Here is a 14759-nt window from a genome sequence, read left to right as displayed (position 1 = left end):
TGGGTCTTGGGTGTATGATCCTCCCATGGGACACAAGGACAAGTGGGTGGCACTGGGGGCTGTGACAAGCAAGCCCAGCCCCATGTCCCCTCTGTCCCCCCTGCATGTCCCAGGCCCTCTGTGCCAGCGCTCCCCGCTTGCCCTTCCCCATCCCAGCTCCCGCTCTTTAATCCCATCCTAAATGTGTCCCCACACGGGGACAGCCACCAGTGCCATGTCCCCATCCCGCAGGCTGAGCCGGAGCTGGGCTGCTGGCCAGGCTGGGGGGACAGGAAGGGACACAGGGGACAGGGGGGACATCCTGGTGGTGTCCCCAGTGCAGAGCCGGGATCAAGGGACAAGCAAACCCCACACGTGTGACACCAGCCGGGCCACACAGGAGCCCCGGGAGCAGCGCTGGGGCGATGCCCCCCCAGCCCAGCCCCCCTTGAAGGGGGTGGGGGGTCCGTGGAGCCCCCCCAGCCCGGCCTGGCCCCGGGGACTCTGAGGACAGCGTGGAGTCAGCGGAGTTAAGGGCAATAATTCTGCCGTAAGCAGCTTTCGGCCGCTCCGGCCCATGTGCTCTCGTGAGCTTAGGCTGGACATCGCTGTCCAGCACTGCCACCACAGCCACAGCGTCCCCACACCGCGGCCACATCATCCTCACCGTGTCCCCATTGTCCCCATGGAGCCCCCCCCCCAGGGCTGGGCACCCCAAACTGGCTGTGCCCCAGGTACGTGCCCCCCGCCATGGCCCCGTGTGCTGGTGTGGCCTCACTGTGTCATTGCCTGGGGGACACGGGTGTCCCCAAAACCCCACCACGGGGCACCAGGGGCAGCTGTGCAGCCCCAGAGTTTTGGAGTGACCCCACACCCTGTGCTGAGGCCTCTTCCCAATTCTGATCACCTTTGGGCAGGGCACAGCTGGATTGCCAGCAGTGCCCGGTGTCACCACCCCGGTGTCACCACCCCAGTGTCACCACCCCAGGGTCATCACCCTAGTGCCTTGTCCCCAAGGGAGGATGGTGACATTATGACATTCCAAAGGAACTTTTGGGGACTGTGGAGCTGCTGCTTGAGGCACTGGCCCCAGCTGTGCCAAGGGCACTCCCAGCCATGGGCCACCCGCCCGGAAACGGGGACGGTGACACTGCTTCCAACCAGGATTTAAATGCCACCAAGGTTAGGAGCAGCTGAGAAGAGATTTCCAGGATTGGATTTTTGGATGGAGATGCCTCAATTCCGGCTAAGCTACACTTTAAGCATCACTGTCCCGGGTCGGCCCCCGGGCGCTGACACGGTTGTCACCCTCCACGTGGCATCAGGGCACTGGCGGGTGACAGCCCTGGGGGTGCTCTGTGGGGGCCAAAATGCGGCTGCTTGCCGTCCCCGAAGGACCCCAGACCCAGAACCACACCAGAGCTGGGATCCCATGGGACCCCAGAAACAGCACCCTGAGGACCCCAGACCCAGGACACCAGAACCAGGACCCTGAGGAACCCCAGAACCAGACTCCAAAGCCAGAACCCAGAGCCAGGAGCCCAGAGTTAGGACCCCAAATGACCCTAGAACCAAAAACCTGAGACCCCAGAACGAGTACCCCAAAGGATCCCAGAGCCAAAACCCCGAGTTGGGACCCCAAAGCCAAACCCAGAGCCAAGACCCAGAGAGATCCCAGAGCTGGGACACCAAGGGATCCCAGAACCACAACCCAGAGAGACTCCAGACCCATGAACCTGGAACCAGGACCCTGAGGGACCCCTGAGCCAGGATGCAGAGCTGGGACCTCAAAGCCAGGACTCCAAAGCCAGGAGCCAAGAGCTGGGAACCCAAGAGACCCCAAAGCCAGGATCTCAAACAGCCCCAGAATTGGGATCCTGAATGACCCCAAAACAAGAACTGAGGAACCCCAAACCCAGGACCCCAGAGCCATCACCCTAGGGACCCCAGAGCCAGGACCCCAAATCCCAGCTGTCAACCAAGCTGGGTCTGGGGATGCCCAGCAAAGCCATGGCCAGGCATCCCCCCAACGTGAACCCCAAAACCAGAGCTGGAGAGAAGCCACAGGCCAGTCTTTTAATGCAGGAGGGGACAGATGGGGTTGGGAACACCCAGCACTTCGGGGTGCCCAATTCCATCCATCCCATCCACGTGCTCAGGTCTGCTCACCACGCTACCCAGGGCTGTGGAGGGGCACATGCCACCAATGAGCCGGGACTGGGGACATTTGGGAGGCAGAGCTGGGCCAGGAGACCCCCATGGTGACAAGGGACCCTGGGGAGGGTGGCACTTACTGCAGGCACTGGCAGAAGCGGATCACAGCCTGCTCCTGCTCCGCAGTCTCGATGGAGCCCGGCCGCAGCCGCCGGATCTCGCGGATGGCGTCACCACCGGCCAGGTGCTGCTCCTTGCACAGGTAACAGGCCAGCAGGGTGCCCGTCCGGCCATGGCCCAGCATGCAGTGAACTGCCACGGCCTGGACACAGGGACACGGCGGGTGGGTGGCACTGCCAGACCCCCTCGTGCTCCCCGTGTCACTCCTTGGGTGACAGGTGATGCCCACTTTGGCATTGCCTCCGTGGAACCTCTCCCTGGTGTCACCTTCCCTCACCCCCTCCCCTCATCTTCCCAGATGTGTCTCAACGGGTGCAGCCCCTTGAGATGTCACCAGGTGTCACAATCCTACCACGGGTGTGTGTTCCCCTCCAGGTGTCACCCTCCCAAGCTGTCATTCCTCAGGTTGTGTCCTTCCCCCAAGGTATCTCCCCCATTAAGGTGCCATTTGCCCGAGATGTCATCTCCCCCCAGGTCATCTCCCACCTCCAAGGTGTCCCCCATCAAGGTGACATCTTGCCAAGATATCACCCTCTCCAAAGTGTCCCCCACCAGCAAGCTGCCATCCCCGAAATATCCCTCCTCAAGGTGTCTCTCCCAAAGTATCTCCCCCCCTGAGGTGTCACCCCTCCACCCCGAGGTATTGCCCCCTCAAGGTGCCACCCTGCTGAGGTCTTCCCCCACCAAGATGTCACACCCTTGAGGTGTCCCCCACCCTGAGATGGCACCCCCTCAAGGTGTCCCTCCTCCGCTGTCTTCCCCCAGGTGTCCCCTAGGTGTCTCCCAGATGTCTTCCCTAGTGTTCCCTCCCCTCGTGTCACTCCTGGTGTCTTCCCCCAGGTATCCCCCTGGATTTCCCCCCTCCCAGTGTCACCACCCCAATTGTCCCCTCCACAGTGTCCCCTAGTTGCCTTCCCCAGGTGCCCCTGCAGTTGTCCCCCAGGTATCACCCAGGTATCACCCCCCAGGTGTTCCCCCGCTGTCCCCTCCCCCGTGTCCTCGGCCATACCTCCCCGCGGCCATTGGCCTCCTCCACGATCTGCAGGAAGCTCTGGATCTGCTCGAGGGTCGGGGGGGTGAAGTCGGGCACGCGGAACCGGTGGAGCTGGATTTGGGGACAGCAGCCGTGGTGGGGCGGAGCCCGTTCGGTCAGGGACACGAGGTGCCGCACGCCGCGCTCCCGCAGGTACCGGTAGTGGCCCGGCTCCCGCGGCATCGCCAGCCCCGCCAGCCGGCCCTCGACTACCCACGAGAAGTTGGGGGGCTCGGATGCCCCCATCGCCTGTGGGGACAGGGCACACTGCTGCTCTGGGGACTCCAGCCGGGCCAGAGCTCTGGGACACCGCTGCTGGGACCCCCAGGGGAGATCCCCTCAGGTGCCCCAGGTCAGGACCCACAGGAGCCCCAAGTCAGAGTCCCCAGGTGAAGACCCCCAGAACTCCCATTTCAGATCCTCAGGTCAGGATCACGGGGACCTCTGGTGAAGATCCCCTGGGATCCCCTGGCCAGCCCTCCCCCAGGTCAGAACCCCCAGGTCAGAACCTTTGGGACCCCCATTTCAGATCCCCAGGAGCCCCCAGGTCAGGCCCCCATGCCTCCCAGTACCACCCCCAAAGAACACGGCCAGGTCAGGACCCCCAGGACCCCCTGGCCATGACCCCTGCGACTCACAGTTCAAATTCCCTGGGAAACCCTGGCCAGGACCCCCAGATCAGAGCCCTCATGTCAGGACCTCCAAGACCTCCAACATCACCCTCAGGAGAATGTGGCCAGGCCCCCAAATCAGGTCCCCAGTGACCCCCAATTCAGGTCCCCTAGGAAACCCTGGCCAGGACCCCCAGTTCAGGCCCCCAGGCCCCCAAACATCCCCTCCCCAGTAAACGTGGCCAAGCCTCCAGAATCCCCAGGATCCCCAATACAACCCTCCTCCCACCCCGAGAACATGGCCAGGCCCTCTGGGACCCCCACTTCAGTCCCCTGGGACCTCCTGACCAGGCCCCCATGACCCACAAGGTCAGACTCCTTGGGACCCTCATCTCAGGATCCCAGACCCTGTTATGACCTCCCCAGGACCCCTGAGACCCCAAATCAATGCTCCCCAACACCAACCCCTGGAGAATATGGCCAAGGCCCCATTCAGGCCCCAGGGACCCTCAGCTCAGACCCCCAAGTGAGGCCAGACCCCAGAGAGCCCATTGCAGGGACCCCCAGCTCAGGCCCGCAGACCCCCCAACACCATCCCCCTGAAGAACCTGGTACACCTTCAGGAGGCCCAGTGCCACCCCCAAAACCCTTGGGACCCCTAAATAAAGCCCCAGAGCCCCAGCTCAGACCCTGCCCCTCAGGACCCCTGGCCCCCCAAAACCAACCCCTGGAGAACCTGGCCAGATCCCCAGGACCCCCAGGTCAAGACCCCCAGAGCTCCCCAGTTCAGACCCCCCATGTCAGGATCCCCGGGACCCCCACAACCACACCCTGGAGAACGTGGCCAGGATAGCCCCAACTCCCCTCCACCCCCTGTCCAGGCCTCCTGCGACTCCCAAATAAATCCCCCAGACCCCAAATTCAGCTCCCACAATTGACATTGCTCCTCATGTCAGAACCCCCAGCCCGCCCCAGACTCACCCCTCAGGAGAGTGTAACCGCGTCCCCCAAATCAGACCCCCCACACCTCATCGGCCCCCCGAGAGCCCCGCTCAGCCCCCCGGGCCCGTGTGGCCGCCCAGCTCGGGCTCCCCGCTCCCCACGGGCCGCAGCTCCGGGCCCGAGCCCCGAGAGGCACCGCTGTCCCCCGGCCCCGCCGTACCGGGGAGGCCGCACGGGGCGGAGCGGGGCCGGGGCCGGGGCGGAGCGGGGCCGAAATGAGGCAGAGCCGAGGCGGAGCTGAGGCCAGAGCCGGGCTGAAGTGAGGCGGAGCTGAGGCGGAGCTGAGGAGGAGCTGGGCCAGAGCCGGGCCAGAGCTGGGCTGAAGTGAGGCGGAGCTGAGGCCGAAGTGAGGCGGAGCTGAGGCGGAGCTGGGCCAGAGCCGAGGCGGAGCTGGGCCAGAGCTGGGCCACAGTCGGGCTGAAGTGAGGAGGAGCTGAGGCGGAGCTGGGCCGAAGTGAGGCGGAGCTGAGGCCGAAGTGAGGCGGAGCTGAGGCGGAGCTGGACCAGAGCCGAGGCGGAGCTGGGCCAGAGCTGGGCCACAGTCGGGCTGAAGTGAGGAGGAGCTGAGGCGGAGCTGGGCCGAAGTGAGGCGGAGCTGAGGCCGAAGTGAGGCAGAGCTGAGGCGGAGCTGGGCCGAAGTGAGGCGGAGCTGAGGCGGAGCCGGGCTGAAGTGAGGCGGAGCCGGGCTGAAGTGAGGCGGAGCTGGGCCAGAGCTGGGCCACAGTCGGGCTGAAGTGAGGCGGAGCTGAGGCGGAGCCGGGCTGAAGTGAGGAGGAGCTGAGGCGGAGCTGAGGCCGAAGTGAGGCAGAGCTGAGGCGGAGCTGGGCCAGAGCTGGGCCACAGTCGGGCCGAAGTGAGGCGGAGCTGGGCCAGAGCGGGCCACAAGCGGCCGCAGCGAAGGACGGAGCCGGCGCGGGCGGGCCCGGGAGTGACACAGCGGAGAACGGGGACGCGGCGGAGGTCTGGGTGTCGGAGGGACAAAGGAGGGACGGACCGGGACACGGGGCTGAACCTGCGGGACCCGCCAGGACTGGGGAGCTGAATCCCCCGGGACACGGGGCTGCGGGACCCCAGGGCTGAACCCCCCGGGAGAGGGGCTGAGCCTCCCGGGGCTCTGGGGCTGAGGCCCTCAGGACACGGGATAGTGACCCCCAGGAGCTCCAGGACATGGGGCTGAACACCTCGGGACTCCCGCACTGCAGCAGCAGCACACAAGGCTGGACCCTCCGGATTTATGTGAGACACCGGGCTGTAGGGCTGATTCCCCGGATACAGAGCTGGAGCCTTGGGACCCCAGCGCTGAGCCCCCCAAGGGCTCCAGGAGTTCACCCCCAGAGCTCTGTGTCTGAATCCCCCAGGACATGGGGCTCTGGGGCTGAACCCCCCCAGGGGTTCCAGGACTGCACCCCCTGGGCTCTGGGATGTGGGACTGAGCCTCCCCAAGCCTGGGGACACTGGGCTGTCCCAGGGCTGCCCCCCAACACTCCTGACCCCCTGGGTTCTGCCCTAACACCAGCCCCACCCAGCCTGGGGGCTGCCAGGGGTGCACATAACCCCAGGACTACCCTGTCCCTGTCCCCAGCTCAGCCACATGTCCCCAAACCAGAGCAAGGACCTGAGCTGGGAGCCCTTCCCTGCCTTTCCCTTCTGAGCCTGGATCCACAGTGCCTTGGTGGACCTCAACCCACAGCCCTGCCCCCAAAGACCACCAGCACCCAGAAAACCATTTCTCCTTTTATGTGATGCTGGGTGGCTTTGGGGGAGAGGGTTACACAGCAGGGATCAGGGACACCCCCCACAGCCTCAGGGCTTCAGGTACACCTCGCCCACGATCTTGTAGGGGAAGTTCCTCCAGCCAAAGATGGGGGTTTGCTCGGGGTTGTCATACATGGCCGACACCACCCCCGAGTTGGAGATCCCTGTGTTCCACATGTACACGGACGAAATCTCCCCCACGAAGGACTGCTGGGCCTCGAAGTCGCCCCCGAAGCTGTCCTGGTCCTGTCCCAGCACGATGGATGCTGGCACTCCCACCACGTAGCCCTTCTGCAGCCCCTTCCTCGGCCAGGGCTTCCCATTGAACCAGAACCCCACGATGCCCGTGGAGGATTCCCAGCTGACACAAACGTGTTCGCTGTCCCCGAGACTTATGGGCACTGTGAAGAACAAGGGCTTGTCCCCCACACTGAGCTCATACTGGCCCGGTCCGGGCTTGAAGAGGAGGATCTCGTTGCTCTGTTTTTTGGTGGCGTAGGAGAAGAGGCTGTAGGGCCGTTTGAGGTCGGTGAAGGACCTCAGGCACAGGGTGAAGTTGTCCAGGGGCTGCTTCAGCTTCGCCGTCACCTGCACATGGGCGGTTTTGGACTCTTGGGGGAACACGAACACCGAGTTCACCAGGTCTGGGAGAACAGACAGAGGTGGCTGCTCCTGCCATTGCCTCCAGCATCAGCCCCTGCAGCGGTGCCACCACCACCAGCCGCTGTGGCACAGGGTGACATGGGGTGCTGAGGACAAACTATGGGGAGCAGAGGAGAATCTGTGTCCCCAGCTGTCCCCTCGGTGCCATCCCTACCATCTGTCCACAGCGTGTAGCTGGCCACAGCCCTGCCCTGGAGGCTGGTGGCCGTGCAGGTGTAGGTGCCCAGGTGAGTGTCGTTGAAGTAGGGGATGAGCAGGACGCTGTCGGGGCCTTTCTGCAGGGGAACTGGGCTTCCTTTCTTCTCCCACAGGAACTCCTGGGGCCTGCACCGGGCTGGGATCACTCGAGCAGGGGCACACGGGGCATGGCCATGCCGTGGGGTGGGGTGCGGGACACGGGGGGCCCGTGGTGCTCCCTGCCCACGGCCAGGGCCGTGCCGGGCGGTGGGAGGGAGGGTGGGGGGCCTTACCCGGGGTCTCCGATGACTTCACAGGTCAGCATCAGCAGGTGGTACTCAGTGGGTGCCGGCGGCTCCGCCCAGATCTCGGCTCTCTTTGTTTCTGTAGCACCCAGAGCTCAGCCTGGGCTGGGGATCTCTCTGCCCTGCTGTTCCTGCCGCCCCGCCGCTGCTGACCCCCATTTTGGTCCTCAGGGTGTCCCTTTGGGCTCTTGCTGTGCTGCCATTGTGTCTCCTCCTCCCACCCTTGCCAAGCCCCCTGTGCCCTGCACGGCCGCCTGCAATGAGCTCTGGGTGCCCCTTTTAGGGCACTGGGAGTGCCCGTGCACACCTTCATGGGCCACATCCCTCCCTTACAGACCTCGGGGTGCCTCTTTCACTGCATTGTTACTGTGGGACCCCCCATAGCCCCCTTTGCCCCCACCCTGCTCCCTTTTGGAGCACTCAGGGTGCCCCACTGTCCCCAGAAACCCCCTAGCATGTCCCCGTGTTCCCCACTGCACCCCCATTTCCCCACGTCCCCCAGGGGGGTTCCCGGTGTCCCCCCGCCACTACCTCGTGGGGCCGCGGGGCTGAAGAGCACAGCGAGGATGAGGAGGCAGAGCCACAGCCGCGCCATGGCACCAAGGGACCCGGCCACTGTCACCACTGCGGGAAGGGGGAACCTCGGAAGAATCCGGAGCTGCTCAGAGGACACCCAAAAGGGTGGCGGTGACTTTTATCCAAAACGTGACTTTTGTGGTGACAGTGACCTTCGTCCCCAAGCCCCAGGGCTGCTGGGCAATCAGGCCGGGGATGGTGCCTGAGGGCGGTGACCTGCTTTGGGGACAGTTTCCCTGTCCCCAGGGGTGGGGCCTTCCCCTTCCTGACTCCGTGTGGGGCTGGGCAGCGCCGGAGCCGCTGGATCCCTGTCCTGCCCGCGCAGGGACGGCCGTGGGGCAGTTTGCGGGGCGTGGGGAGGGGAATGGGTGCCACGGGTGTTGGAGGCGCTCAGGGGGACCCTGTCCCCAGCTGGGGAACCTTCCTCGTGGCGGGTTGCAGAGATGAAGGGTGCTGCGTGCTGGGTGATGGGGACATGGGGGTGAGGAGGGGACAGGGGGGACCGAGGCCACCCCCGCCGCAGACCCCGCAGCCCTCAGGTTCCCAGCGCCTCCCGGAGCCGGGGTTTCACCACCACGTCTCCCTTCACCTCGTAGCTGAGACTCTTCCAGGACAGCAAGGCGGGCGGCAGGCGCAGGGACAGGAAAGCTGCGCGCATCTTGTCCGGGGACAGCCCCGTGTCCCACAGGTAGACGTCGGTCAGCTCCCCCGAGAAGGAGTTGTAGAGGTCGAAGCCGCCGCCGAAGCTGTCCTGCTCCTGCCCCAGCAGGATGGCGGCCGTGGCCCCCACCGTGTAGCCCCTCTGCAGCCCCTTCCTCGGCCAGGGCTTCCCGTTGAGCCAGAACTCGGCGATGCCGGTGGCGGATTCCCAGCTGGCGCAGACGTGCTCCCAGTCCCTGCGGCCCTCGGGGACTCGGAAGGTGACGAACTTGCCGCCCACGTAGAACCGGTACTCCTCGGGTTTGGGCTTGAAAAGCAAGATCTCGTTGTCCTGGGCTTTGGTGGCGTAGGAGAAGAGGCTGTGGGGCCGGCTGAGGTCGGTGTAGGAGCGCAGGCACACGGTGAAGTTGTGTAGGGGCTGCTCCAGCCGCGCCCTCAGCACCACATAGGCGTCGCTGGGATCCTTGCGGAACACGAACACCTTTCGGTACAAGTCTGAGGACAACAGAGGGGAGGTTGGGGTGTCCCACAGCCCTCTCCGACCGTCCCCGAGGTGACTCCCTGCTCCAGCATCCTCCAGCCCCGCTGACCGAGAGTGATGCGAGATCTGCTGCCGCGTCCCCCCTGGAGCTGCCCTGCTCCGTGCTGGTTCCTGTCACCCCACCCCGGTGTCCCCCCTACCTTCCTGGGCCAGGATCCCCGCGAGCCCGGCCAGGACGGGCAGCCAGAGCTGCAGGTGGCCCATGGTCTGTGCTGGAGCCGGGCGGGAGCGGCGCTGCCGCCGGGTTTATGTGCCCGAGAGTGGGAGGGGACTGGCGGGAGGATGTGTCCCCCCCGATCCCATCCCCTGGCGTGCCCGGGAGGGGCGATTTCATGCCCGGGGTGGGTGATTTCATGCCATCACGCGGCCGTGCCACAAGACCTTGGGTCACCCGCCTGCACGGGGCTCCCCGTGGAGCTGGGCCCTGGACAGGTCTGTCCCCCCACCTCGGTGACAGGGACACCCCAGTCGTGTGTCCGCCTGGGTGGTGGGATGGAGACACCCCGGACACTCCTTCCCTAGGTGTCTCTGCTCTGGGCAAACCTCCGTGGGAGGGATCTGGTTTGATTTGGGATTATCCGAGGGGTGCAGGGAAAGGTGCCCCTGGCACCCCTGCTCACAGCTCGGGCACATCCCGGGCTCTGCTCTCCCTGTCCTGCCCGAGGGGGCAGAGATGGAGCCGTGGACAGCAGGTGGCCGAGTGTCCAGAGTCCTGGGCTGACCATGGTCCGGGGGGTCCCAAGGGGACAGGCAGGTGGGAAGGGGGAAGGTTTTACCTGCCCGAATTGATGCTGCCGGGCTGGGGGGGGGCCGGAGTCCGGGCTGGGGGAGTGGAGTCCCTGCAGGGATTTGATGGATCCCCAGTTTCGGGGACGATGTGGGCTCGTTCCCCAGCGATCAGTCCCGCAGTTGAGCGGGGATGAGCCCCCAGGTCGTGCAGGGCTTGGCTCAGGCAGAGCAGCCCCATTGTCCCCTCGCTGCTCTGCCCGTGTCACACCCTGTGACTGCACGCGCCCGTCCCTCGTGGGCTCTGACCCCCACTCCCCTCTGGCAGGCTGCACAGCTTCCTTAGGAACTTTTCCTGCCAATTTGGAAGCAAGAGGAGCACACGCCCCCCATTTCCTGTCCCCCCCCCGAGCCCCCCATCACCGCCCAGTCCCATCCAGTCCATTAACTGGGCTGGACAAATGCCTCTGGCCATTGTATTTATTATGTGTTATTTCCACTGGATCCTCTTGGCTTGTCAGGAGAGATGGAAAAAATCCCATCACTTCCGAAATCTCCCCCTGAACTGGGGGGGGGAGCCGGGGCTGAACCTTGGGGATTCCCCGAGAGCCTGGGGTGACCCCTGGGCAGCACAGGGCTTTCTGCGTTAGGGTGTCCAGGGATCCGATCCCAAAGAGGGAGCTGAGAGCCCAAGGGAGGGGACAGAGGGTGGAGGGCACCGAGCTGAGGATGGAATGGGGGGTCCTGAGGGACTGTTGTGGGGCCAGGGGTCAGTGCCCAGGGGCTGCTGCTGGGCAACCAAGAGGCAGTGCCAGGAGAGCAAGGCTTTGTGCCGAGTGGCCAAGGGTCAGTGCTGGGTAGCCCAGGTCGGTGCAGGACGAGCCGGGGGTCAGTGATGGGGGCACAGGGACTGGTGCTGGGGCACCTGAGAAGGAGGAGGGCTGAGTTCAGTGCTGGGTGGCCCAGGTTGGTGCCCAGGAGTTGCCCAGAGGCCAGTTTCAGGGAGCCAAGTCTGGCACCAGAGGTTGCCCAGGGCTCAGTGCCGGGGCTCCAGGCCCGGTGCCGTGGCTCCGTTCTGCTCCGCGGTGCAGCCCCCGCAGCCCAGCAGCCCCCGGCAGCTCCCGGCGAGCAGCAGCGCCAGGGGCCCGAGGCCGCAGTGCAGCACCCCCAGCCCCTCGCTCAGCCCCAGCGCCAGGTCGAAATGCTTGAAAGAGCCGCAGGTGGGCTCCAGCAGCCCGGTCTGCAGCAGGAACTCCCCGGCCAGCCCCGCTCCGTAGGGCCCCCAGAGCCCCAGGAAGAGCCAGATGAGCCCGGCTCCGGCCGCCCAGCTCGCCCTGAGGCGCGGCACGGCCAGCGCGGCCAGCAGCAGCCCGGCGGGCAGCAGCAGCAGCAGGCAGAGGCACAGGCTCAGGTGCAGCACGTAGGTCGGGGTCAGGATGCCCACGCTTCGCCGGACGCAGCCGGTGCCCGCCGCCACGCCGCTGACCAGAGCCGCCGGCGTGGCCAGGAGCAGCGCCGCTGCCCACAGAGCCACGGCCAGGCGGCGACTCCGCGGGTCCCAGCGAGCCCAGGCGGTGCCGCAGGAGCCGCTGGCCACCAGCAGCGCTTGGGCGAAGAGGCTCCAGTGCCACAGCAGGTGAGTGAGGCGACACGGCCCCGTCCCCAAGTGCCAGCCCCGCGCCACGCCCGCCGCCAGCGCCGGCAGCAGCGCGGCGAAGAGCGCCGTGCCCAGAGCCAGCTGCGCCACCAGAGCGCGGCTCCGCGGCCACCGCCACGCCTGGGGACGTTTGAGCAGGGCCACCAACAGAGCGCCGGAGGCCAGCGCGGCCGCGGCGCAGGTGACGGCCAGGAAAGGGGGCGCCACTCGCTGGAAGAGGGGACAGAAGTGGTTGTGGCAGGGTGTGGCGTCGTAGTCCAGGAACGTGTCGTTGTTGTAAGTGTCGTCGTAAGCGGAGGAGAAGTTGCCCATGATTTCCTCCAGGTCCATGGAGCCCTGGGTCTCCAGGATGCCGGGGGTCTGTGGATGGGGGGAATGGGCATCAGGCAGGTGCCACATCCCACTGCAGCCCCCCGCTCCCGGCCGTGGGGCTGCCCCCCGGCGGTGCTGGTGCGGGTTATCAGGGAGGGACACGCTGCGGGCACGGGAGGGGACATGGCTGGTGACAACCGGGGCTGCGGGGCCGTTTTCTCACAGGAGGGACACGGAGCCCTGTGGGAAGATGCAGAGCCCGGAGGGTGGACACAGCCCCCGGACGGTGGGTGCAGACCCCACAGAGCCTCTTGGGAGGGAGCATTTACCAGCAGCACCTGCTGAGAGCCGCTGTTCTGCTCAGCACCAGGGATCCCCATGATCCTGCTCAGAACTGGCGACCCTCAGGGCTCTGCTCAGTGCTGGGGACTCCTGGTGACCCCACTCAGCACCGGGGATCCCCTAAACCCCCCTCAGCAATGGGGATTCCCATGGTTCTGCTCAGCACCAGGGTGATCTTCCTCAGCACTGGGCACCTTCATATTCCTCCTCACACCGAGGACCCCCATGACCGCCCCCAGCCCTCCCCTCCTTGGGGATGTGACACCCTTGGGTGCAGCGGCAGGGACAGGAATTGGGGGATCACTCACCACGGGGACACAGTTGCCCATGACGAGTTTCCCACGATGGCAGCGGCTCCTCTTGACTCTGGGGGTTCTGCTGGGTGCTGGGTGCTGGGTGCTGGCACCCACGGCTCAGGGCACGGGGGGGATCACTGGGGTGGTCACTTGGGCACCCACACACCAGTGCCCACGTGCCTGGAGGTGTCCGGGGCTGACTTCTCGGCCCTCCCTTCCCCCGGCTCCGCTCCTCCCGCTCCAAAGGGAGCCGAGGACTGCGGGCAGGAGATAAGAGCTGCCCCCAGAGCCGCCCTCCCGCCTGGCACCCGGCGGAAAACAAGGAATGCCGCTGCCGGGAAAGTTGTGGAGCCGCCACAATTTCTCGAGCAGGAAATCATCAGTTCTTGGCAGGACAACTTTAATTAATTAGGTTTTGTCTTTCCAGGCGCTCCGGGGATGCTCTCGGGGCTGGCTCATGGGCCGGCAGATACAGAGCTGCATTTTGGGGCTGCCAGCGGGGTGTGAGTCAGGGTCAGGGAGGGGTTTGGGGTGCAGGAGTGGGGTGGGCACCGAGGGCACCCCGCGGTGCTTTCCAGCGCCCCTGGAACATGGAATTCCCTGGCTTTACCACGGGAGGAAGGAGGGCCTGGAAGGAAGGGCTCCTGGGGGTCACCCGGTGACATTAGCCAAGTTTGGTGACAGGGCTGGTGGCCTCAGGCCTTATGGGAACATCCCTGGAGAAGAGCAGGGCTGGGGGGGCTCCGGGGTTGGGAATTAGGGTGGCTGGAGGTAATTTAGGAGGGGTTTGGGGTCAGGGCTGAGGGGCTCTGGTGGCACTGAGGGGTTGGGAGGACAGTTGGGGACAGAAGGACTGGGGTGGGGGTCTGGGAAGTGACAGTTTCAGAGGGGCTGCAGAGAAGATTTGGGGGTGAAAGGGCTGAGGAGGAATCTGGGAACCGGCAATTTGGGAGAGCTGAGGGGCAGATTTTGGGGTGAAAATTCTGGGGGTCTCCAGGGACTGGGAATTGGGGTTGTTGCTGTTTGGGGAGGGCTGAGGGTCAGAATTTGGGGGTGAAAGGGCTGGGAGTCTGCAGGGCTTGGAACTGGGGGTTTACTGCTCTTTGGGGAGCACTGGTAATTTGGGAGGGGCTGAGGGTCAGGCTCCGGTGGCTCTGAGGGCATTTGGGAGTAAAAAGGCCTGGGGAACTCCGGGAATTGGCAGTTTGGGAGGGTGCTGAAGAGGAATTTGAGAATTGGAAATTTGGGGGGGTTGAGAGGCAGATTTGGGGGTGAAAAGCCTGGAGATCTCCAGGGGCTGGGATATGGGTTACTCCTCTTTGGGGGGAGATGCTGAGGGTCAGGATCAGGGTGACTGTGGTGGGGCTGGGGGCTGGGTGAGAGGTTTGGGGTCTCCATGGTTGGCTGAGGGAGGGCAGCCAAGGGCAGCTGCAGTTTGGGGGCTCTGAGCTCTGTCTCCCAAGCTGTGCCATGGGTTCAGCCTGTCCCCTGACCCACAGACACCCCCCAGCTCCCCCTGAACCCCCAGAGGCACAGAGCCAGGCAGGTAACGTGTGTAATCCAGATATATTTATAGGATTATTTTCCGAGATTAGCACAGGATATTAGAAAGGTTATAAAGTCACATCGACGGTCGTTGGCTCCCTTTATGTACAGACAAAAACACAGCACAACAACACAGCCCAGCCTCTGCCCCCCCGGCCTCTCCAGAGCTCCCCAAAATATGGCTTTCGTGTCTATTGAGAGTTCAGTGCCGGCCGGGAAGCGGCCGCAGCCTCCCAGAGCTGCCA

At 65.1% G+C, this 14759-nt stretch overlaps 4 protein-coding genes across 6 annotated transcripts; all 4 read right to left on the bottom strand.

Annotated features, from left to right (window-relative positions):
* Positions 1-2041: 2041 nt before the first annotated feature.
* DUSP23 (dual specificity phosphatase 23) lies at positions 2042-5194 on the bottom strand. Of its 3 annotated transcripts, none has more exons than XM_066337957.1 (4): positions 5120-5194; positions 3323-3595; positions 2274-2455; positions 2042-2162 (listed from the first exon to the last, which is right to left on the bottom strand). In XM_066337957.1, the coding sequence occupies exons 2-4, from the start codon at positions 3590-3592 to the stop codon at positions 2153-2155; spliced, it is 462 nt and encodes a 153-aa protein (XP_066194054.1). In that variant the 5' UTR covers positions 3593-3595; positions 5120-5194; the 3' UTR covers positions 2042-2152. The 3 variants fall into 3 exon arrangements, with proteins under 3 accessions (XP_066194054.1, XP_066194055.1, XP_066194056.1); XM_066337958.1 differs by lacking the exon at positions 5120-5194 and adding an exon at positions 4939-5009; XM_066337959.1 differs by lacking the exon at positions 2042-2162 and having other exon boundaries at positions 2270-2455.
* A 1488-nt stretch (positions 5195-6682) lies between these two features.
* Positions 6683-8527, bottom strand: LOC136372999 (mucosal pentraxin-like). The gene is made up of 4 exons (XM_066337914.1): positions 8391-8527; positions 7848-7938; positions 7532-7701; positions 6683-7358 (listed from the first exon to the last, which is right to left on the bottom strand). The coding sequence occupies exons 1-4, from the start codon at positions 8452-8454 to the stop codon at positions 6763-6765; spliced, it is 921 nt and encodes a 306-aa protein (XP_066194011.1). The 5' UTR covers positions 8455-8527; the 3' UTR covers positions 6683-6762.
* Positions 8528-8693: 166 nt separating this feature from the next.
* On the bottom strand, positions 8694-9853 carry LOC136373000 (serum amyloid P-component-like). Its single transcript, XM_066337915.1, has 2 exons — positions 9777-9853; positions 8694-9590 (listed from the first exon to the last, which is right to left on the bottom strand). Exons 1-2 carry the CDS (start codon positions 9838-9840, stop codon positions 8971-8973), a joined length of 684 nt encoding a protein of 227 aa, XP_066194012.1. The 5' UTR covers positions 9841-9853; the 3' UTR covers positions 8694-8970.
* Positions 9854-10828: 975 nt separating this feature from the next.
* ACKR1 (atypical chemokine receptor 1 (Duffy blood group)) lies at positions 10829-13244 on the bottom strand. The gene is made up of 2 exons (XM_066337913.1): positions 12982-13244; positions 10829-12379 (listed from the first exon to the last, which is right to left on the bottom strand). Exons 1-2 carry the CDS (start codon positions 13000-13002, stop codon positions 11399-11401), a joined length of 1002 nt encoding a protein of 333 aa, XP_066194010.1. The 5' UTR covers positions 13003-13244; the 3' UTR covers positions 10829-11398.
* Between the last annotated feature and the right edge of the window lie 1515 nt (positions 13245-14759).

This window comes from Sylvia atricapilla, chromosome 30, assembly GCF_009819655.1.
Source record: "Sylvia atricapilla isolate bSylAtr1 chromosome 30, bSylAtr1.pri, whole genome shotgun sequence".
NCBI lineage: Eukaryota > Metazoa > Chordata > Aves > Passeriformes > Sylviidae > Sylvia > Sylvia atricapilla.
Note: the sequence above shows the minus strand (reverse complement) of the source record. Positions and strands in the feature narration are given on the sequence as shown.